We start from the raw sequence: 24670 nt of genomic DNA, 5'->3' as shown, positions 1-24670 counted from the left end.
TGGGATGTTCTTTACTCAAGGTACAGCTGTTGTGAGATGACAGCGCGGAAGGTTGCCCTTCGCTGTTTCTCCCTCCCCCCACCTGCCGACATCCATGACGGCCCGTTCAAGCACACGTCCAATAAGTCAATCAGCATTTTCCCTTTTATAATACGTCAATGTCCGCTGCAAAAATGATCCACGCACCCTCGTTGAAATCAAAGAGGCAATTACGCTACAATTGACAAAATTGCATTTTTATGATATTATGTGAAAACACTTTATAATAGATGCATACTATATCAAATTAAAGGTAAATATAATCATTTTAAGACTTGTAAATGACATGAAAGTACCTATTTTGCATTTAAATTAATGTTATTCAAACATGGATATGTGGAAGAAATTGATCTGGTTTGGGGTTATGCAGGAATAAGCCGATATGGGGGTTGAAAATAAAGAAAAAAAAAACTCGACTTGTACTCAGCTATTGAATAAAAAAGGTTTCATCCAAATGTTTAGGGATGGAAAAACTCTAGTATAATATAATATAAATCAGGCATGCATGCCAATTCAAGGCCCTCCTGTGGCTCACTTGCTCCCAGATTAATTAATAACCACCTGTACAAGACGCATCACTGTTTTTGAGTGGATGTGATGATAACAGAGGTTTAAAAGACCAGGCCGCAAACTCCTTCCCAATTTTCAAAGACTCTTTATCTGGACTTTAAAAACATCTGCCTTGATATTTACCCATTTGATGCTAGACAGGTCACAACTCTTTCAGAAAAACATTCCAACTATTCCAGGTCACATGCGTTTGGGTTTCACACACACACACACACACACACACACACACACACACACACACACACACACACACACACACACACACACACACACACACACACACACACACGCACACCCACGCACACGCACACCCACGCACACGCACACACACTTCCTTGTGAAAATGGATGGATGCACATGCATTTGTCACCATCTCAGAAAGAAAAGCAAATTTTTCTTTTTCTCTCAAAAGACATCTTGTTCACAAAAATGGCACAGCAAATTGAAAATGATTTTTTTTAGTTTAATGCAGTATATGGTACCACTTTAGTAAAATCAATCAATCAATAAATAAATAACAACGTGTGTGAAAAAGTGCCAGAATTTAAAACAGGTTTCTTGTACATTAACTACTCATAACACTTTTCATAATTAACAAATATGTCATGAAAAGAAAGGAATTCAATATAATGTGAGTGTAAAATTGTGCAAGTGCAGAAGGGAAAGTAAAAGTCAACACAACACATCTGGAGCACATCTTGCAGATGGGAAACCCCTCTTCGTTTTACTTCCCGTAATTTGAAGGGACAAATGGTTTATGTTACTTGGTGTTCAGAATTTTGTTATCAAAAAAAGTGCACCAGTTTAAGCCTTTTTCAAATGCTGAAAGAGACGTTTGCCCAAAACAAGCTGGATTACTGGAGAAATTCCAGAGGGAGGTTTTATATATAAGTGTCTGTCAACACAAACTTCAGTACAGATGTAGCTCTGCCTGCAGTGCAGACAACATCCCAAAATTATTCTGAGACGGCAGCCCTCTGTGTGGTGAGTCAAACTAGTCAAACCATCTCTGTTTTATGCATTGTATTGCAGTGGCAACACGATTTCCTTTTCTCTAAAATAGCAACAAATGCATTTTAGATTGTTGTATAAGTTGTATTCTGTTGCTATGATTTTTATCTACACTTATTACAATTGTTGTGGCTGTTTTTTTGTCACATTATTAATATAATTATTAGATGTACCAGTGCTGTATGCATGCATTTTCCTTTAATACCTCAGAGTCTGGTTTGGAAGCCTAAAGATGGACTCTTCCAAAAGTTTGCTGCTGCTGCTCCTTCTCCTCTGTTTGGTATCTGCTGGACTATCCTGTTTTTGTGATCGTTACCCCTGGAGCTCATGGTCTGTCTGCTCCCGCACATGCAACCATGGCACACAGAGAAGACAGAGGCAAGGCACAGATGTTGATATATATATATATATATATATATATATATATATATATATATATATATATATATATATTTATTTATAAAATTGTTTTTTTATATCCTTTTGACAGGACAATTCAATATGATGATTATTACTGGAAGAACAGCTGTCATCAGCTGTGCAAGACACATGACAAGAGAGCTTGTAACGTGCAGGCTTGTCCAATAAATTGCTTGCTGACAGAGTTTGGGCCCTGGTCTGACTGCTCACCCTGTGCCAAAAAACAGGCAAGGCAAATTGCTAGACCTCCAGAAAAAACTCCTTTGCTAGCACATTTCAGTTTTAAAGTTTGAATACAACAACACATATCGATATATTTAAAATAAAATTGGTTCATTTCTCTCTCCAACAATCAAAACTCCAAATGGCTTTTCTGTTTATGTTAATGTCATAGTTACGGACAAGGGCTATCCTAACACCATCCCAGTTTGGTGGTGCGCCATGCAGTGTGGAACTGACGGAGGAGAGGCCCTGTTATCCTGCCACAGAGTGCAAGTTGGTAGCAATTGATTGCAGAGACAACTTCAAATGTGACAATGGTAAAGGCAGTGGGCATTTAGTTGAGAATACAAAAAACTACCCACAATCACGTTGCGTGAAAATGGGAGAGCTGTGAGAGTTGTTGGTCCGATGAATGGTAAATTTAGTTTTCAAAAACACTCAAAAAACATCTTTGATAAAGGTACTGTTCATTCTTGCTAAGGAATTTGCTTGGCACAGAAGTAACTCAAGTTTAGTCTACCGCATCAATGGAAAGCGCCCAGCTGTGACTGCAACAACAACAAACAATAGCAACAAATATGCTAATCTAGATTCTTATAGTAAAAGTAAACTCAAGAAAACACCACTCTTGAGCAAGTTGGCAAAGGACAGGATATACAATGTTTTATTTGAATGTTATTTTCTAATCGTTTTCAAGTGACAAAGCGCCAATTCTCCTGATGGTGGAAACAAAAGTACGCAGACAGTATTTGACATTTGTCTCAAATACAGCATAGCCTAAATGGTTACAGCTCCATCTGTTAAATATAATTTTAAGGTGCCACTTTTTTGTTGTCCTTTTATCTGCCACAATAATACAATACAATACAATACAATTTTTTTAAAGAGAAACTGTTTGAGATTTATGCTCAGAACTTTTCAGATAATATAAAAAATGTGATTAAATCAATCAAGATACAGAATTTAATGAATTTATCTCTTTTTGTTTTTTATCAATCTCTAGACAGAACTAAAAACCCATATCTATAATTACAGCAAAAACATTGTTAAAATTTGTCTTGACAGTTTCATTGATTTAAGTATAATGCCTTTTCTAGTTGAGTGAACACCATTACTGGATCTGAAAAAATATGAAAAAAATCATTTGAATGATAAAATATTGAATGAATTTCACTTTAAAATTGTACCAATTGTCTTACTAAAATTCATAATAGAAATGTGGACTTGATATGTGCTAAAGACTTTCACGAACACAATATATAATATCAAACACACCAGTTGCAAACACCAATAAAAAATAATCATGTTCAAAAAACAAAACAACAAAAAAACTATAACGAAAAATCCAAAACAATTAGAGCCGCTCGTGTGTGGTTATATATAGTGTGTCTCCGTTTCAGGACGCTGCATCAATGCCACACTAACTTGCAACAAACAGAATGACTGTGAAGATAACTCTGATGAGAGAGACTGCGGGGACTTCAAGGTTGTGTGTCCAGCTGAGAAGAGAGTGGCTCCTGGCGCTGACCTGGTGGGGAACGGGTGAGAGAAAAGTCAATTCATCACTGCTCATATTATTGTGAATTGGTTTTGCATTTCTTTCTGCCGTTTCCATAAATCTGTCGTCCTCACAAAAATACATGTATGAATACTGGTGTTGAAACTCAAACCCAATGTTGTAACCTTGATTCTTCCTGACAGATGGGAAAGGCCAGGGAGATCTCATAAATAAATCCTGACAACTCATTTTTATCAGGATTTTTTTTTTTGTTTGCATGACCCTTTCTATCATATCTGAAACAATCTTGTTATCAGTCCATGTTAAACCTTTTTCACTTTTCAACACCCACTGACGTATTTTGGAAGGTTTGATGCATTGGCGAATGAACCCAGAGGGGCAGTTCTGAACAACATGTTTATGGGAGGAAGTTGTATCATCAAGAGGCCTCGGAGCACACTGCTTTACCATCGAATACCTCACAATTTTGAGAACTTTGACATGAAGGTAACTTCAAATACTCTCTCTCTCTCTGTATATATATATATATATATATATATATATATATATATATATATATATATATATATATATATATATATATATATATATATATATATATATATATATATATATATATATATATATATATATATATATATGCATATATTCTTACTCCTGCAAAGACCAGTAACATTAAAACAAAGCATACATAAAAGTATGCTGTCTTAGAAACAGCAGAGACAAGAATATTTACAAAGTTGTTCATTTTGTTAATTTTGTGGTCATAAAGGCTGGTGTGATTGAAGACTTCAGCACGGATCCTAGCCCTCTGCACACTGAATCTATTAATGTGAAAAGCTCCGTTTCCACTGAGAAGGACAGTACCAAAAAGATCTTTGTCTTTGGTTTGTTTTTCCATCCTTTTTCGTCACATATGAAATCAAAGGATGAATTTGAAGCTTCAAAGAAAACTGTGAGTGAGCAACCCAGTGCAAATATTTACGCCAACGTCAGAATGATTTCGTCACCAATGACACAAACTTCATAAATTAGCCATAACTTAAAAACACATATTCACTCGCATTCACACACAACTGTATGTATGTATGTATGTATGTATGTATGTATGTATGTATGTATGTATGTATTTATGTATGTATGTATGTATGTACTGTATACATGGTGACTGAAAGTAATCGCTGTTTTAAAGTACTTAATATATTCATGCTATTATTTGTTTATATAATTTTAGGCGTGTTAAGCTGAATTTCAGGAAATTGATATTATTATGAAAAGGAAATTATTGTTTACAAAAATTGAATGTTCATTGTTAACTGAATGTTGAATGTTAATTGTTTGATCTATTAAGCATACTCAAATTGATTGATTAACAGTATATGATATATTTTCTCCCGTCAGGATTCCATGTTTTTCCGAGTGCACCAGGTTCTGCCAGTGTCCACATTCAAAGTCCGGAACCCAAGCGATTTGGTCTTGTCTGGACCTTTCCTCAAGTTCCTCAACGCTCTTCCGGTTGAATATAACTATCCTCTCTATAGAAACATCTTTCAACTCTATGGAACTCACTACTATAGCTCAGGGACACTAGGAGGCCTCTATGACCTGCTCTACCAGTACAACCGAGAGGAGCTTACCAGTTCAGGTAAAGTAAACATAGGGGACAGTATTAACTTTTCGTTCTTGGCACTTTCTGGAACTACAAGATTTGAAGACTCATTGCCCATAAAGGTTTGTTGTGTCTCAAGGTTATTGCAACAATTGATTGTGGTCCTCGCCATTACATGGATAGTTATACATTGTATGTAGAAATGAATGAAGAAGTATTTTTTTTTAAATTATTTTATATATTTTGGTGAACATGTATTATGTGTATTTTAGATCAAATATTTATTAAGCTGTAGAAATTTGGATCATTCAGCAGCAATGGTGGATACAAAAAAAAAGTCGTTTCTCCCCAAAAAATGTTTGCCAAATGGTGTCTTTGTCCTTTTCAGTAGACTTCTACACTAGCAGAGACTGTTAATATGAATAAAAATACTTGCGTGTTAATAACATCATGACATTAAAAATGGAGAATCATAGTCTTCGAAAGACAGAAATGGAATTGATGTAACTAGTTTGATTTGATATTTTTGTGTTTATTCTTAAAGTCAAGTAAATTTATTGTAGGGTAACACTGGGAAGTCTTGTGTGTCTGCTTGTATAAATTCTAATTACCAAAAATACTTCTCTGCTGTTTAGATAAAATGGTAAATTAAGCCGTAGCAAGAAATATCTATCAAATTGGAAAAATACTAGATGGGTGGTGTTCATTTTGCACCATGACATGCTTCTGTTTCCTTCCAACAGGTGAAACAGAGGAGCATGTTAAAGGCTGCCTGGGCCGGGAGACCAAATGGACAATCGTCCTCACTCAACAGAGAGCTCTACCGATGTGCTCTGACAACAAAATGACTGAAAAATATCAAGGTTCTACCATACACAAAAAACGTTGTTTATGATGTCTGGTAAAAAGTGTTATCAATACGGTTTTTCTATTTTTCTGAGCCAGGCTCATACATTCAGGCGGCAGAGAAGTCTTACTCTGCGGTGAAGGGCGGACGGGCCCGAGAGGCAGCATCTCTGGCCTGGCAGAGGCAAGGCCACGTTCCTGATCGAAACGCCTACAAGAACTGGGCCGAGTCCGTCCTTGATAATCCGGCTGTCGTTGACTTCAAGGTAAAATTGAAGATTCAAACACATTAATTCAAAGGAACTAAGCTGGTGATAAATGAGGAACTTTACATTTGTGATTATCCAGTTGCAGTCAATTATAGATTTAGTGCGTGGGATCCCCTGTGCAGCTACCAAGAGGAGACACCTGAGCAAAGCCTTGCTGCAGTACTTGCAAGAGTTTGACACTTGCAAGTGTGCTCCTTGTCCCAACAATGCCAGAGCGTTTCTCTCTGGTACTGAGTGCAAGTGTGCCTGCCAGACTGGTACATTTGGGCAAAATTGTGAGCAGCGAGCTCCTGACTACACCTCAGGTATGGTTTACCATTGCAGAATACACATAACCCGACATATTATCATTAGCTCAATATATACCGATCCAACACATGTCCTATGCACTTAAAATCGGTTGGAGTAGAAATAACCCAAATTTGGTCAAAAAGAGACAGGTACAGCTAATTGGATTTTTCTTTCATTCCTAAAATTTGGAAATATATAACCCAGAAAGCTAAGTGGGCCTCTTTTTGACCATTTTGGATTACTTTTGATCCGAACATTTTTAGAGTGTACCTGAAAAAAGAAGTTTTCCAAAGATGTTTTTCACGACAATCTTCTTAATTAAAAAAAAAAAAAAAATACAAGTTAATCTATCCATCCATTATCTACTGCTTTATCTTGAGTCAAGTCGCGGGGGCAGCAGCTTCAGCTATGAAGCCCATATTTACCTATATCCAGCCACTTCATCCAGCTGCTCCTGGGAGAGCACCAGCCACACTGAGCACAACTCTGTCAGAAAATATCAGATTTAGAGTATAGCGTATCCAACTCTGAGAGACATACTCTCTTTAGTGCATCCTCTCGAGGCCTCCTCCCAGTGGGACATGATTGGATCACTTCACTATGGAGGCGTCTTGGAGGCATCTCAAAAGATGCCCAAGCCACCTCAACTGGCTCCTCTCAAAGTGGGGGAGCAATGACTTTACTCTGAATCCCAGCTAGATGACTGAGCTTTTCATCCTATCTCTAAGAGCGAGTGCAGACATGCTGTGGAGAAAACTTATTTCAAACGCTTGTACCCGGGATCTTGTTCTTTTGGTCATGACCATAAGTGAGGGTAGGAACATAGTTCGACTGGTAAATAGAGAATTTCGGCTTTTGGTTCAGCACCTTCTTTCGTGGTAAAGACAAATAGACCTATAGAGAGTCTGCATCATAGTAAACAATGCATCGAAGCCCCTGTTCTTCAGATGGCAGATGTTGGACCAGAGGTTCCTCAAAGTCATTGTTTTCCATGGCCTCACTGAACTCCTCCCAAACCCAGGTTTTTACCACGGTTTTTGCCATGGACCCCCGAAGCCGTATTCAGTTTGGCCAGTCGGTATCTGGCAGCTGCCTCCAGAGTCCCACAGGCAAGCACACCCTCATGATATGTTAGGGTCTGCTAAATCGGCATCCTCCTATATAATCATAACCAACACAACACCAAGTGGTGATCATTTGAAAGTTCCGCCCTTTTCTTTGTCCAAAACATGTAGCTGCAAACTTGATGACTTGACCACAAAGTCAATCATCAAACTGCGGCCCAAGATGTCTTGGTGCCAAGTGCACATATGGTCACCCTTATGTTTGAACATTAGTACATTGAACATCATTATAGACAATTCATGACAATCACAGAATTCCAGCAACTAAACACTGCTCAGATTCAGAGTGGGGTGGGTGTTACTCACAATTTTGCCCCCCCAGGTCCTCACTGACAATGCTCACGTGAGCATTGAAATTCCCCAGCAGAATGAGGGAGTCTTTAGAGCGATCACTCTCTGGCACATCCTCCAGTGATTCCAAAAATGGTTGGTACCCAGAGCTGTGTTTTGTTGCATAGGCACAAAATAAACAATTCCTTTGTTCAGATTTTAAATCACATCCTGCTTGAGATATATTTAAAAAACAGAAGAGGAGAAGAAATGATTATACTGAGCTAGAGAAATTCTCTCTTCTGCAGAAGATGGATTGTTCTCTCTGAGGTTGTGTTTTGTCTCTAGTTGATACTGTAACTCTGACACGTCTCCTTAAATGGCCTTATAGCATCGTATAGTTTTTTCAAGGGTCTCGATAATCTTAGGGGGCAACAGGTCCAAGGTGAGGGACTAGACAAAGCACGGCTCAAATGAATTCCAATAACAATATTAGAGGTTTTTTTCCCTCACTGGCGCAGATATGAAACTAGATTTTGATGGTGAAATCCTATAGGCTAGGCCTGCACACATGACCCCCAGGAAATACGGCCTTAATAGGCAATGTCGGAAATGGGAATATTGTAATTCTCTTTTCTCTGAATACTTTATTCTCTTTCTTTATTTCAAATAGTACCTCTGCTGCAGGTCTATAAACACATGTTTTTTAAAATCCTACAGAGGAAGTTGACGGTTCCTGGAGCTGTTGGGGGCTGTGGAGTCGCTGTGATGCTTCCATGAAGAGACATAGAAGAAGGAGATGTGACAACCCTGCTCCCTTGAGAGGAGGCCAGCCCTGCAACGGTCCTGACAGTGATGAGGAAACATGTCACATCTCCCTTTTCAAAAAGTAAGAAAAGTTCAAATGAGAATGGCTACCTGCTACACACCAATTGTTAATTTCACTATATTAGTCATTTTATAGTTCTCATGATTCATATGAATATTTCATTCACATCCAGGCAGGAAACATGTGATAATGATGATGACTTCACTACGGGATTGAGGGAAGAGCTTCCACCTGGGGTGCAGGGTTGTCTCAGGCCAAAGGCTCCTGAAAACAGTTTCCTCAGGGTAAAGCCCAAATTATTCATGATGATTTGGGAGAGTCTGCTCGATGCCATGGAAAATGGATGTAATGGAAAATATACTCTTTATTGTTTGCCTAGTATATAAATAATTGGGTATCTGGTGACTTGCGCAAAATAACTGAAATTATACAAACCCATTTTCTTCCCCTTCAGTTACTGATTCCTAAAGATCTAAAATTTAACAATGTAATCCTGTCATCTTGATTTCTGCCAAATTATGACATCATAGTTTAGTTGATTTACAATACCCTTCCAATTTCAAGTTTCTATGCTCTTTGGCAGTTGGGCTGAAGATCCAAAATTTCTAAGAGACTTCTGTATAATTCGGTCTTGGGATCAATATCATTATTAAGCTAATGTCAACCAAAGCTGTAAGATCACCACGTGAGCAATGCATTTTCAGCTAAATGTTACATACTTGAATGTTCATTGAATTGTCACGGAGGGATCAGAGGCTGTTTTTGAATAAATTAATATTTTAGTGATGATGAAACGAAAGAGTTGTATTCTCTCATTAAAACCTTTATATGTTTTTATGCCCAGAAAGCAAAAGAGTACTATAACTTTGGTGAAGATGAAGAGTTCCAGTGCTTTACAGGATTTGACCTGGAGGGTTTCCAATTTGTCAATTGTCTTCCTGATGGAACTTGGAGCCAAACAAAAGCAAGCTGCCTTAGTAGGTTTAACATTCTTGGAATTATTTATTATCCTTTTGTCTTTCTTTCTTATATCTTGTTCTCATCTACTTTTAGGAAAGATATGTCTTCCCCCTGATATTCCTGATGACATGACGCTGTTCCCCAGCAAAGAAGAGTACAATGTTGGTGATTCAGTGGGTTTGAACTGTGTTGAGGCGGGTTTGTTGCCGCTGCCTCGAGGATTTTACCGGTGCAGCAAAAGTCTCACTTGGGAACCTCCAATACCAGCAGGATTGCACTGCACTGATGGTAAACCCATATAGTTTCAAAACCTATGTCTTAAACTCATTTATCAAATATTGTCTGGTAGTCATGTCATATTATCAGTTTATATTCTATTGAAGTGTTTAACATTCTGTCAGTCTTACACGTTTGTTTTCCATTTTCATCACTTTATAGAGGAACCCTTTGAACCTGACTCTCAATGTGGTCCAGGCAAGAAACGTCAAGGCTCTCAGTGTGTCTGTATACAGCGGGAGAACTGCCTGTAAGTTGTTTTTTTTTTTTTACAAAAATGTTTTTATTTGGCACACTGTGACTATACATAGAGTAACAAATGTGTGTTTGCGTGTGTACATGTGCACCCAGATCCGAACCAGAGATTCTCTGTATCCTGAACATTGACATCAACGTCACAGTGCCAATGTCCCTCTGTTCCTTCCAAGCTGGCCGTTGCCATGGTGATCCACTCTTTTTTGTCAGTGAAGGTGCTTGCGACACAGTCGATCCTGAAAAACTGGAGTGGGCCAGGTTCCGAGCCAAGTTTGCCTCAATAAGTTCTGTAAAAGAACCGTGTGATCTTGACATGTGTTATGAATGGGAGAGCTGTTCAAGTAAGTGTTGCTGGATTTGTTTTTTTCTTGCAAAATCCACAAGTTCTTTCAATGTCTGTCCACATGATTTCAGCATCCAAAAAATGTGACTGCGTTGCTGCTCGGGAGTGTCCCCAAGTGGACAAGCACAAGTTTTGTCTGTTGCTGACCAGGACGAGGACGCGCAGCGTGAACCTTTGCTCCATGGCTGCTCTCAAGTGTGCCAACTATCAGTTTGAGATCCTCAATGAGGGTGTCTGTGAATCTAGATGATCCGCTATTGCATTATTACGACCAGACGCATTTGTCAAACATTGCTTCACTGCTGAAAATCCTGTACTAAAAAAATTGTGGTTATTATAATTACACTACGCTCAGTTGTTGAGTTTACATTCGGTTGAACTTCTAAAAGTAACTTCGATTTAGTTTATTGCACTACAAAGTACAACTAAAGCTAAAAATGAATAAATAATTAAACTATAGACTTCTGAGATTGCTCACTAATTTTAAAGCTCTATGTGAAATCCTTACATGATGATGATCATTCTTTAAAACTTTGTGCTGATTTAAAAGAATATTTTTCTTGAGGGCGGACCAATATAACTTCTCCAATTGTGATATGATACCCATACTGCAATTGAGAATACTGTGTTATATCGACAACAATCTGATACAATAGCAGCAGGTATAACAGATGTTTGATTCAACCTTTTTAACAAACCCATACCGGTAAGAGTACTCGCTCTTGTGTAGTCACCAAAACCAATCCAAAGTACCAGTATGACTAGTATTTTTGATACATACATTTGCCCTGAAAACAGTGACCAAAAAATGAACAAAGACGTGCATATTCCAATATAAAAAAATGGCTATTTTTCTACTCTAAATCCTACTTCCTCATTATAAACCCCCCTACGAGAGTGCAACCGATACTGGTATTACCCATCGTCATGACTACAGATACCTTGAAATAAGGCCTCACATCAGCATCATACAACATCTACTTCAACCCTATTATACAGAATTTTAAGAGATTTGATCATCATGCTATTCAAACAAAGAACAATAGCAACAAAAATTATGAGAAAAAGCATTTTGCAAAATTAACATTTGGATGTCAGATTCAGGCACTGCTGGATAGAACAGCAAGAGCAGAGTCTGGAATAGACTGCTTGTATAATATATGGGTGCTCTTATTGGATATTTTGTATGTAGACTAATATAATTCGGCTGTCTGATATCTGACCAATATCCATATCAAATTGGAACACCCCTGTATTTTATCCACAAATATTGATTTTAAGACTTCAGTGTGTCCGCCATCAGTTTAAATCACGTGGAGAATACTTTAAAAGTATTTATTGGAATTTGACTTTGTGGACAGAAAGCGCTCACATGGACAACCTATTGATACTCTACTACTCTTTTTCATCTTTAGAAACTATGCACTGTTAAGTCATATAGTACAGTATTAAAGTACTTTTTGACATAATATACCACTGATACACTTTTGTTCACTTTTTAATGTGATTGAAAGTCACTTTATGGTAAACACTTGCTTGATTATAATACAGCTTAAGTATAGTAGAGACTGAAAGACATGTTTGATAATGTGTTACAATGAGTGCATAAACATGTATGAATGTCGTTTTTACCAAAAGTTGCAATTCGCAAGGACATAATAAATAAGACTTCAGTGATGTGTTGGGCTACTATGTTGATGAACATTTTTTGAAAGTCATTTCAACTAGTGTTGTGACTCCAATCAAAGCTTTTAATTCTTTCCATCGTTACTAGAAAAGACTTCTAGTACCACTGTGTAAGAAGGCACATTGATTCAAGCCATTTCCTCAGATGTTCTAGACAAATAAGAAGAACCATAGAAAAGCCCTTTTGGTTTTATCACCTGTAAGATAATGAGAATTTTATTTTATTCTATTTTTTCAACCTGACCTCTTTGGGTGCATGGTCATTCAAAATGGAGAATCGGTTTACTGGCAACAAAGAAGTCTGATATGCTGTACTCCATTCATGTATTTTGTGATGACTATTTTTCGGAAATGCGACTAGGGAGAATGAGATTTGATAAATGATAGAAAAAATAAACTAAATGAAGGAAAATTAGCTATTTTTATTGGGACATGCATCAATGTTGATCACAGTAAGCTTTTCCCCCGCACACCTCCTGAACCCCACTTGGCACTCAGTCATCGTCATGGAAGCACTGCCAACACTTGAGGTAACACACAGAGGGGCAGAATCTTCTGGGCATTCGGATGCATTCTGGCATTGACATCTTCCAGCTAATTCTGGAAAAAAAGGAAAAGTGTTATAATTTACATTTATATGAGAAGATTTTGTAGATTTTCATTCCCCAGTTGTACAGAAATGTGGAAAACAGCTGTTTGGAAATAAAGCAAGAACAATACTAACGCTTTCAGTGCCAAGTGTTTTCACGAAAGGCAATGAGCATTTTCACTCAGCTTTAGAGGCCAACAAACTATTGTGTGCTATGTCCCTGCGAACGTGTGGTACCATACTAACACTTAAGTTCTAGTTTTCATTGAGAAAAAAAATATGTTTCAAGCTTATTCCATTCTTTAGAATTTTTTTTTTTTTTTTTTTTTTTTTACTATAAGCCACAACTTTTGTTATTGTTCATGAGCCCTGTGGCTTATAGTCCAGTGGGACGTCTCAAAAAGGTTTTTATTTATTTATTTGCATATTGTTTGCTAGCCACCAGGAGACAATCCACCGGTATAGCAAATCTGTGTATCTCTTCAAGGTGTCAATCAATCGGACTATGAAATCCAACTGAAAAAATGTGAATCAATGTTTATGCTCCAAAAGAGTCTTAATAATATATTAGTAGAAATATAGAATAATGTATAAATTGAATAAATTCTATTATAAAGGTTTGTCTAGTGTAAATTATATATATATATATATATATATATATATATATATATATATATATATATATATATATATATATATATATATATATATATATATATATATATATATATATATATATATATATATATATATATATATATATATATATATATATATATGTTTGTATATACATGTATGATTAGAAATAGGAATTATGTGCAATGTGTTTCTAAAGTCACAAAAGTAGAGACAGTATTGATTTTGGTTTTGAACTGATATTTAACTCTGCAGTACTATGTTATGTTGAAAATATTCATCTATCTTTTATAAAAATGTTGGATCTAAACATGCAGGCAAGTTCAGTTTGTTGAATATAGGGTTTTGCTGGCTTATAGTTCAAAAATACGGTAACTATTAACCATTAATAGTGAAAAATCGCATTTGACAATAATTCTCTTCAATGGCACACAACTTAAGTATTTTCAAAGAGGAGAATTTTCATCTGAGGCACAGAAAGCGTTAAAAAAAATGAATTAAATTACAAAACAATTACAATAAAATGTATACAATATACAATATACAATAAAAATTACAATACAATACAACAATACAAAAAATTCTGTCATCTCATCATCTTTACTTTTATTGATGACTTTTCCCATCAGTACATCAAATTAGATGTATGCATCCAATTAAAGTCTTACTCTTAAAATTTATATTTGTGAATTTTGTTTGTCATTCAACAACAACAGCAGCAACAGAACTTTGTAACAATGATAACTATAATAGTTTTAAAATAATCCTGACTCACGCTGACAATTTGTTCCAGGGGTAGTCCCTTCTGGCCAGTCACACTCGCTATCATTGACCAGTGTAAAACTGCGGCCCAAACATTGCAGAGCTCCAAGCTGACAAACACCAAGCACCCGAGACTGGCTGGAGCTAACCCTGGCACACAACTCTAGAGAAGTCCTTCAAAATGTTATGGAGAAACCAGTAAATTATTTCAATTAGATTTTGAATTTTTCAACTCACAGAACACATCAGGATACTCACGGGCACTGGAATGGCATTTTACACACACACTCATTTTTTCCAACATTCTCCCAAAGTTTACACTTCAGGCCTTCATTAGGAGTAGGAGCTGTGGGGCCTAAGAAAGAATGAAAGCGGTAAAATAACTTAAATAATGAATGAGATACTGGATTAAGGTAAATAAAGTGGTTACTAAAGATGTAATGAGACATTGAAGAATCGGATCTTGCGAGATTTGATTGTTTGGAAGTTTTTTTTTTTTTTTGTCTGGAAGCATGTTGCATCAACAACTGACTAGAGTCTTACTACTACACAAACCATTGCTCCACAAGTGAGTCATGAGGGGCAATTCTCGATAGAAAAGACACTTTTTTTTAAAAATTCACTTGCCAATTCAGAAAAATAAATACTGTACATTAAACACAAATAATTCCAAGGACATTTTACTGTATAGTGACTGTTGACAGAATTTGTTTCAACCTCAAGCATAAATTAGCTGCTTGCTCAAAGGGCTCCAATACCCACTAAAGAAGTCGGATTCCTTTTCAGAGGCAGATTCTGAGCCCCTTTCACACAAAGAGTCCAGTAACTCTGAGTTTCTGGTCTTGGGGGTTCCGAAGTTACTTGGCACAAGTTTGCGTTCATACCGAGGGACAGCGGATGGGGTAGCTTTTTCAAATTGGACTGATTAGGCAGGGGGGGAAATTTGCACTCCCCCCTCCTCTCTAACAAGTGACGCTAACTAAAATGGTGAATGATAAACAGGATGATGGATTAAAGAAGCTGCCACACTCTGCATTGAGAATGGAGACTAATAAGCTTTTTCTTTATTTATTTGGAGCTCTGTTAGCTTGATACTGTCACGTTCTGTTGGAGTTTGTGTTGTTATGCATTTAATGTGGGCTTTCTGTTCATTTCTGTTTTGGGTTCTTGCTGCGTTTCCCTCGCGTCTGTCTGTTAAGTGGAAATTGTTCCGTTTGTCATCCGTGTGTTCCAGCTCCTGTCTCGCCTCCAGTCAGATTCCCTCCATCTCTCGTTCCGTCCAGCTGTTTCATGTCTGCCAAATTATTGTCCTGTGTATTTAAGTCCCAGTTTTGTTACTGCTAATTTTGTTAAACTATGGAGTATTAGAAAAGATCTCAGGTGGAGTTGAAAAATGAAACTGACCTTATATGTTCACATTTGCATTCTAGCTTGTTAACTTAAGCCTGCTTAGTAAAAAAAAAAAAAAAAAAAAAAAAAAACAACATTTTGAAAAAGGGAAAAAACATGTTTGCCATGATCTTACATTGCAAATTTTGCTAAAATTCTGTCTCGTTCTTAAGTAGTCAATCTTGTGAGGCATGTGCAATGTGTGTCTCATCCTACTCTTAATTGTAATGACTAAATAAAAATACAGAACAAAGGGAAAGGTTAAATACATTACAAGAAATGTTAAACTAAAGCAAAAGGCAGAATGGATCCGTGAGTGGTTCTCAGTGAAGTTAGTCACAAAGCACATATAAACCAATCTCACTGATTTCACATTCGGGTCATTGAATGCAAATTACTCCTCAGTTTAGGATAATTAAAGTCTTTCAATTTTGCTTTTCTATTTTTTGTTTGTTTTATTTGTTTTTTGTCTTGATGTGCATTTGGCTGCAGTGAACTTCAACTCTCAAAATTGGATGGATCGACATGCAAATGTGTGGAGCAATGTTTTTATCACCTTTTCTACAGTGAGCTGAGGAAGGAGAAGGAGACCATTGTAAACTGGGAGTACATATGACGTCTGAAACATCACCAGTCAGCATCAGTCCCTCAGGGCACGTCAATGATATCCTGTCTCCAATCTCATAGTCCACTTTAATGGGCGTGGCCATAATGTCATTGTTGAGATGGGGACTGTTACATGTTGAACCTGTGAAATGAAGTTAAGAAAGCGAATTACAGAAACGCTGATTTAACATTTGATGTAACATTGGTTATGTTACATGGAAATCTGTTGGAGCGATGTGTGAATATAAACACTATAAGCATGTTGACTTATAAAACAGGAGCATAAGTGAATAATGTCTCTGAGTTTTACTGGGGCTGAACCGATCCAGACCTTTTATGTTGTCTGTTAATTTTTTCTTATGCCTTCAAGTGTTTTATTATAATAGTAGAAAGATGTAATTTACATTGTTTCGCCAATGGCAGAATCAAACAAATCTCCCGGGTAGAAGTCAAGTTTTTTTTTTTTTTCCTTTCGCAACCCCCATGTTAGGGTGGTCAACTTCTAGCCACATAACTCAAAACAGAATATTTTTTTCCACATATCTATTTGAATAGCATTAATTCAAATGCAAAATAAGTCATATGTCATTTACAAGGCTTAAAATGATTTTATATACCTCTAATTTGATAAAATATGCTTCCATTTTAAAGTGTGTGCACAGAACATCACAAAAATGTACTTTCATCAAGCACAGCCCAATTGCCTCTTTGTTGTCATCAGCGAGGCTGAGTGAATATTTTTTTTCAGTGGACTTTGACACATTATGAAAAGGAAAAGACAGCTTGAGTTGTCTCCTTCATCCGTTCGCTTGTCTCCATCAGCCTTCAGGCATTCCCTTGAACAAGACGGCATGAATGCCGACAGGTAGGGGGAAAAAACAGCGAAGGGCAAGCTTCCACGCTCTGATCTTACAGCAGTGATCACTTGAGTAAAGAAAGCTTGGGGTAATATCCCAAGTAAGATGATCAGCAAGTTGTCTCCCAAGACCTCCATTTCAAACAAATTGGATGGGTCCGAAGATGGTGACCCAAGGATGAAGGAGATAATGTCCGTTAAGTTAAATGGGAGGAGCTATTTGGCATGTGAGGGTTTTTTGACAAATTAATATTCAGCTGTTTCAAAAAAGGAAAGCATTGAAACTTCAAATCATTTTATTGTTGCCACATCAGTTTCAGCATTTGCATCTACGCATCTATGTACATTGCCTTGCAGTCTTGTCTTGTTTCCATCCCACCCCATCTCCACCATAAGCAGTATGTCACCCGGTATATGGTGTAGAAATGCCTCTAAAAGTATCGTTATTTTGTCATTTTAATAACACACACCATGTGTTAATTGAAAAGTCATGATCTACTTAGGCCACTAAAGTCAGGGGCAGACTTATACTTGCGTTTTTGTAAAATTCACCCAAAATGAAAAAAAATTTTCTTAAAAGCGAGGTCGACTTTTACGTGGAGAAATACAATACCTGCAAGATTGAATTAGTGTTTTTATTATATATTTTATATACCAGAAGCACCTAATGAAGTTTCTTGATAGTGTGTCATGTTGTTTGAAGATGACACTTACTTTTACAAACCATTGCTCCAATCTTCCAGGTTTGACTTTCAGTACATTCAGCCATAGAGTTCCCACTGAGATAAAAGCCATCTATGCAAGAGTACTGCACTGTGTTCCCAGCCAAATAAAAATCACTTGGGTCCTGAAAAAGACACATACAAAAGTACAATAATTACATTCTATGTTTTTATACACCATAAATAAACCGTAAACTGTAGTCTTTTCAGCAGTGTGAACAGACAGTAGAAGGCAGTTTTAGATTGTTCACACAAAACTCACCTGGATGAAACCATTTCTGAGGTTTGGAGGAGGCCCGCAATTCTTTGGTGGAGTCACAGACAAGCTGAAACACTGTGGTTCCATCATCCTGCACACAAGGTTTTGGCAGAAGACCCAAATTAACATCTTAATGAATTTTGGAAATAGATCAGATCAGAACTGATTTATGTAGTGTGTGTCCTTACTTTAAATACTGTATGTTTGCATCCTCACAGGACAACTGTTCAACAGGCTCCCCGGAGCAGTGTTGGCCTCCTCTGATGGGGCTAGGGTTGTTACAAGTGCGGGACCTTGATCTTTGACCCCCAGAACAAGAGCTCCAGGATGACCAACAGCTCCAGCCTCCATGAATCACCCCTGCAAAAAGAATGGATTATCACTTAATATCTGCATTGGGGGACAAGGGGATATTGTGTGAGCTGGAATTAGTGTCTTCATTACCTGATTGTTCTCCAATCACACTTCCATGCTCACATGCTTGTCCTGAGGTCCCAGGACGACAGATGCACCGACACTCCGAACCAGCAAGGACTGCCTGGCCATTGTTTTGGCAGGGTTGGCAATGACATGGGTGCTCCTCTGCCAAGTATTCTTCAATAGCTCTTTTCAGGTGGAGCTTTTTTAATCCTGCACACTGCACCTCCTTTACTAGCTCATACAGAGGACGTAGCTGGAAAAAAACATTCAAGGCAACCAATGTACAATACATTGCATAACACAAAACCATGTCAATTGTCAGTGCTTGCTGTCATACCTTCATGTCAATGACGTCAGGAAAATCTTTGACAGAGGAAGCCCAGTTGTTATAGGCCTCCCCATTTCGTTCTGGATTTTCAAGATCTAGAACTTTCAAGACATCTGAAAACGATGGATCACCCCCAAATGTTTTCACCTTAATGGGCATCTTGTTCACCCCTCTTTCTGTTGGAAGAACACACAACTTGACAATGTCTAATTCTTCACAAAGATTTACATCCTGACACGACGTTATGATACTCACACTCACCTTCACCAAATGATAAAGACTTGGAGAAACTTTCACAGACGAGTTTAACTTTTTTCCGGAACAGTCGTCGCTTAACCTTTCGCCAGCAGTGTTTATAGTCAATCTGCGTTGCACCTTCACACAATTTTGAGTAAAACACCACGTTAAATCATTTCTTTCTGTTATTTTATCACAATTCAAACAAGTTACAACATTTTTGCAAAACACATCATACTTTCGATATACAGTGTATAACCTCGTTTTTCGTGGTTAATTGGGACCCGACCACCCAACCCCCCCACCTCCCACCCCGCGTTAAGTGAAAACTGCGAAGTAGCCCCCAAATTTCATCTCTCCCCTTTCCATTCTTTGAAGTCTGGCGGCAGCCGCGGTGATATTTGCGACGCCCGGAAGTCTAATTAAAGTCAAATCTGTAGATAATCAAACATGATAACAATCAGAGTTTACACTTTAAATACTTGTACCATTTTATTATAATAGAAATATGGGTAAGAGATTTCCAATGGTGTTGTGAAGGTCTTTGCCTCTCTGTCTTGGAGGAGCAACAGCCTGCGTGTTTCCGAATGAGATCGGCAAGTCCAGGTCTGAAAAACAAGCAAGAGTTGGGGCAGGAGTAGATTACAACTCCTGCTGTCATTGGTCCATGGGCGCGCCAGGAGCCAATCGCGTGCCTTATAGAAGTGCTAATCTCTCTCTTGAAATAAAGTTTGAGTGTCTTGCATGTCATTTTAAGGTTTTCTATAAAACACGCAATTGACTCCCGGCTCGACCATCAACCAATGAGGGCAGGAGATGTAATTTACTCCCACCCCAACTCCTACTTGTAATTAAGGCCTGGATCCGCCGGTCTCCTTCGTAAAACACGCAGGCTGTTGCTCCTCCAAGATAGAGGAGCAAAAACCTTTGCCGGACTGGAGTGAAAATGCCCATTTCTACGGTCACCCATCTGCAAAAAAAACTAAAAGGAAGACAGCTTCACCCATGCACTGCACCTTGCCCTAAACTTGTGCTGGGCCCAAGAAGGTTCTTACTTGATGAAGAAAACGACTCGCGGTCTAACTCCAACAGGCCTTGGTATTCGCCTCCAAGAGATCCTTCAGAGAGATAGTGTGTGCCGTATGTTTGCAGAAGTCGACGGTAGGCAGCATAGTTGTATGTGAATGGAAGTGAGATTAAAGCCTTCCAGAATTCTTCAGCCAGGGTCAGATACTGAGGGGCGGAGTTTTGGAACTGGGCCAGCTCCACTTTATTCTTTAGAATCAAGAGTCTGTGATTCTTTTTGTTAATGTGATAGAAGGAGAATGTAATGAAAAAAAGAAAAGCAAGATCACGATATAATATCTGTACTTTTCAGAAAAGTACCATCATTATAAAGCATTTTTATTGCAAATGATCTTTCATGTCTTACCTTTGTTTCAGTGACCTCTTTATGAAAGCTGCGACGGTCGTGTCCTGTTAAAGAATTGGTCTGGATGTGTTGCATGTAGGACCAAGAGCTTTCATAGGATTCATCACTTTCCTCATTGTCGACTTTCACCTGCAAAACCAGAACGGAAGTACCGGTAACATTTTGACAATATGAGAACAATTTAGTAATAAAGTGTGATGTTCTGACTATGAAAATTCACCTTGAAAATACTGTTGCCCCAGTTTTTCCCCAAATTGCAGGCACATGATTGGCAGTGACTACTTTGAATTTATTTCACTCACCTCAAAGTTGTACCTGAGGATATTCTGTGGCAGTCGATAATATATTTTATGGTCACCACTGAACACTTTCCTGCATTGCCCTCCAAAACTCAACGTATTGATCACACCTGCCCGCAGCTTCCCTGTCAGCACATCATACCTGGCAAAAATAAAATTACATCAGATTTATAAACATATCTACAATATGAAGCCAAATTTAGTATAAGTTTTCATTAGGACAGAAAATGAATAATGTCCCCACAAAGAAAGTTATCTATACATTTAATTAAAAAAAAAACCTCACTCCCCATCAAAAAAAAAAGAAAAAAAGAAAAATCAACCTCAAGTAATAAGGACAATAGCAGTAATTAAATGTTAAAGACACAAAATAATAGTTTGGGTGGTTAATTAAACAATTGTCTTTTGCTCAGTTTACATGAGCATGCGTCTAATGAAATTTAATACAGTGTTCCCTCACTACAATGCAGTTCACCTTTTGCGGCATCGCTATTCCCTGCTTTTTTTTTTTTGTGTGTGTGCAATTTTTTTCATCTACATTACATAATAAAGTAATTCACTCTTACGGTGAATTAAAAATTCTGTATCCATTTACAGTATTATCTGCTATGACTTTGCTGTGCATCAATGTAATTTTCACACTCATTGTTTTACAGCGATACTGCAGAATAGTTGGTCTAGCAGGAGTAGTTTGAGATACTCACCCTCTACCAGTAAAGTCAGAGTTGGGTGGGGTTTTATCAAGATCACATACAAACTGACTGTTGTCTTGATTACAGACCCTCTCATCCAAACCATCTTCACAATCCTGATCTCCGTTGCACACCAGAGACCGACTTATGCATTGACCTTTAATGAGAAGATTTGAGAATGTAAACTGGCAACATTTGGACAAAATGGTGAAATGATAAAAAAATATATGAATAAATAAATAAAAAAGAAATCCATTTTGACTCAATGAAAAAATGCTCTTGTCGGCTTATGCTTCACTTACCCGATGTGCATCGGAATCTATCTCCACAACCCATTTCTAGAGGACACGCCTTTTGAGGCACACAAGGTTGAGATTCTGCGGGTTCTCCTGAACATGGCGCACCCCCGAATTGGGCATACACCTCCACAGTTCGAGTGCGCACCTAATAAATAAAATGTTCAGATCCGTTATGGAGCTAACACTCCTCTCTACCTGCACCTGTCTATAAAAAATATCAAAATAAAGAATAACTCCACCACTCTATGCTAGACTCTCTTTGGGCAGAAAAATAAGACACAAAGAGTGGCAATTGCTGTAACTATGTTGAAAATCTGAGAAATGTGTTATTATAATAAGGTTACATTTCGGGCTCACCATTTGCTACAGTTTGATGGGTTACCTTTGTTTTGGTACAGCCATCACATTCGGACCACTCTCCAAAAGACCCCCACCTGCAGTTTATTGGCTGCTGACAGCTAAAGCAAGTGCAGTGATTAATGTCATACATTGCAAGGCTTTTATGCATGAATGAGAGCCTGTCACATTACTAGCTGTGAAAACAGCTAATACACAAAATGAATTATTGTTGACAACTTAATGAAAGCTGCAGAAGATGCCCATTGAGTATCGTACATTCATTCACCCATTTTTTAGAGGCATTGATCCACCGAACAGTCTGAGGGTAGTAGGCAGGAAATACCTTCAACTAGTTGCCAGCCAATTGCAGGGCGCACAGGGACAAACCATTCACACACCCAATCACACCTAAGGACAATTTAGAGCAGTGGTTCTCAAATGAGGGTACTAGTACCGCTGGGGCTACACGATGGAACTTCAAGGGGTACTCAAGATTTTAAATAGAACAAACAAACAAACTTGTAAATATCATTTAAAATTATTATTGTATTAATGTATTATTTCAGGAAATAAAACAAACTTTATGTTCAGGTAGATATTCAACTGAATTATTGTAAAAAGCCAGATTCTCCCCCATACTGTTTGACCCAACTTGTCACGTGCCACCTCTCGTTACCTGTCAAGTTAATGATTTATTTTGGTGAATACGTCTCGACTATGATCCCAAAAGAGGACACTTTAAGTTGAATACTTTTCTGGGGACAAATATTTATTCATAATCATTTCTTTTTGAGAACAGGTCTGACACTTTCCTTTGATTATTTTTGGGAGACAAATATTTATTAATAATTAAGTTAATGATTTATTTTTGTGAACAGATCTCTACTGTAACTCCAAAACAGAATGCTTTGTGTTTTTTCTATTTTTCTGTGGACAAATATTTATGACTATTATTTTAAACAGGTGGGACACTTTATATTGATTGTTTTTTTTTGTGGAACAATGTTTATCAATAATGAATTACTTTGTCATTCCAGATTTCATCTATGATCCAAAAGAGGACATTTTGTGTTTATTTTTTTTGTGGACCAATGCAAATGAATTTTGAAACGGTCCAAAGTTTAATTAATCAGACACTAATGGCATTTTTTTTTTTAAACCCCAAAATGCTTTGCACTGGTTAAGGGTACTTCACTGAAAAGGTGTTTCACAGTGGGTACATCGCTGATAAAAGGTTGAGAACCACTGATTAAGAGAGTCCAATACACCTACCATGCATGTTTTTGGAATGTGTGTGGACACCAGAGTGCTTGGAGAAGACACAGGCATGGGAAGAACATGCAAACTCTACATAGTTGGGAGGCAGTTGGAATGCTAACCACTCTTCCACCCGCCGCCCGAGTATCGCACAGTATAAATAAAAAAAAATCACTAAGTGGTTAGTTGTTTTAAAAGCCATAAATACAATTGAGTTGGGGTGAGCAAATATCGGGACATAGTGTTAGACCACCATGTGCAGTTACTTATATTACCGAACGAGAAGAAGGAACTCAAGCAGTAATGCCAAAGAAGGCAAGGCTGCAACCAACTCCAACTGTTAACATAAAACAAAAACAAGCATTACTTGACTACACTTCTGTTATTCAGTCATCTGAGCTCAAAATCTGATATATACAGTAATTAACCATGAAGTCTACAACATAACACAACGTTGAACTTTTTTTAGATTTACCTTCATGATGCAGATTTTTAGATGCTTGTTTGGTCCAGCGTTGTAACTCTCCTACATAAAACCACAGCAAAGGAAGGTCTCTCAACAGAAGTCCATATTTTGGAATTCCCCCCACTGACAAATCAGAACAAGCACTTTGCAAATACCCAAGATTACACTGTGCGCCAGGTCTATTTTCCAAGAATTCAGTTGAAATTCTATTAAACTTCTTATGAGTGTGTCTAAAAGCTAATGAATTCAGTGTCCTCTTCAAAACTGTTTCTATATTTGGATCCTGATGAAAGACATATGCTGAATTCTACTCTGTTAGAGTGCTTCATTATAGGTAATGTTGCATAACCATTGTTTATTTTGAAAGGGACATCAGCAACTGAGTGTGCTGGAACAGAACAAAGGTCAACACATCCTATTTGATCAACGATTTGTTTATATTGTTGAATTAAAACATTCAAAACAAGTATGCTTTTTTTCCACATTTAAAGCAATTAAGACAACAATGCATGCGTAAACACATACTTAATGCACCAATAAAGT

At 37.5% G+C, this 24670-nt stretch overlaps 2 protein-coding genes across 3 annotated transcripts; one reads left to right on the top strand and one right to left on the bottom strand.

Moving 5' to 3' along the window:
- The first annotated feature begins 1514 nt into the window (after window positions 1-1514).
- On the top strand, window positions 1515-12545 carry c6.2 (complement component 6, duplicate 2). The gene is made up of 18 exons (XM_088435629.1): window positions 1515-1593; window positions 1831-1998; window positions 2111-2267; window positions 2435-2579; window positions 3663-3804; window positions 4129-4267; window positions 4554-4736; window positions 5183-5426; window positions 6134-6253; window positions 6336-6502; window positions 6585-6810; window positions 8911-9079; window positions 9192-9303; window positions 9864-9996; window positions 10073-10267; window positions 10418-10505; window positions 10607-10851; window positions 10925-12545. Exons 2-18 carry the CDS (start codon window positions 1853-1855, stop codon window positions 11101-11103), a joined length of 2790 nt encoding a protein of 929 aa, XP_088291755.1. The 5' UTR covers window positions 1515-1593; window positions 1831-1852; the 3' UTR covers window positions 11104-12545.
- Window positions 12546-12941: 396 nt separating this feature from the next.
- LOC148411424 (complement component C7-like) lies at window positions 12942-24462 on the bottom strand. Of its 2 annotated transcripts, XM_088435631.1 has the most exons (19): window positions 24283-24462; window positions 24137-24187; window positions 23937-23998; window positions 22448-22523; window positions 22069-22210; window positions 21779-21923; window positions 21078-21216; window positions 20776-20904; window positions 20399-20642; window positions 19368-19481; window positions 19116-19282; window positions 18803-19031; window positions 18547-18718; window positions 18362-18449; window positions 18092-18224; window positions 16472-16663; window positions 14785-14881; window positions 14540-14700; window positions 12942-13139 (listed from the first exon to the last, which is right to left on the bottom strand). In XM_088435631.1, exons 2-19 carry the CDS (start codon window positions 24140-24142, stop codon window positions 12952-12954), a joined length of 2484 nt encoding a protein of 827 aa, XP_088291757.1. In that variant the 5' UTR covers window positions 24143-24187; window positions 24283-24462; the 3' UTR covers window positions 12942-12951. The 2 variants fall into 2 exon arrangements, with proteins under 2 accessions (XP_088291757.1, XP_088291756.1); XM_088435630.1 differs by having other exon boundaries at window positions 24137-24462.
- Window positions 24463-24670: the final 208 nt, after the last annotated feature.

This window comes from Hippichthys cyanospilos, chromosome 15 (assembly GCF_059441005.1).
Source record: "Hippichthys cyanospilos isolate Australia breed blue-spotted pipefish chromosome 15, RoL_Hcya_1.0, whole genome shotgun sequence".
In the NCBI taxonomy this organism is placed as follows: Eukaryota; Metazoa; Chordata; class Actinopteri; order Syngnathiformes; family Syngnathidae; genus Hippichthys; species Hippichthys cyanospilos.
This window is presented reverse-complemented; position numbering and strand designations above follow the sequence as displayed.

Coding starts and splice junctions, on each gene's coding strand:
- LOC148411424 (XM_088435630.1), bottom strand. Junction 22,211..22,447: donor ATGGCTGTACCAAAACAAAG/GTAACCCATCAA, acceptor TTTATTTATTAG/GTGCGCACTCGAACTGTGGA. Junction 19,032..19,115: donor CTGACGTCATTGACATGAAG/GTATGACAGCAA, acceptor GTTTTTTTCCAG/CTACGTCCTCTGTATGAGCT.
- c6.2 (XM_088435629.1), top strand. CDS start 1,853: ATGGACTCTTCCAAAAGTTTGCTGCTGCTGCTCCTTCTCCTCTGTTTG. Junction 9,997..10,072: donor AACAAAAGCAAGCTGCCTTA/GTAGGTTTAACA, acceptor ATCTACTTTTAG/GAAAGATATGTCTTCCCCCT. Junction 10,268..10,417: donor AGGATTGCACTGCACTGATG/GTAAACCCATAT, acceptor ATCACTTTATAG/AGGAACCCTTTGAACCTGAC.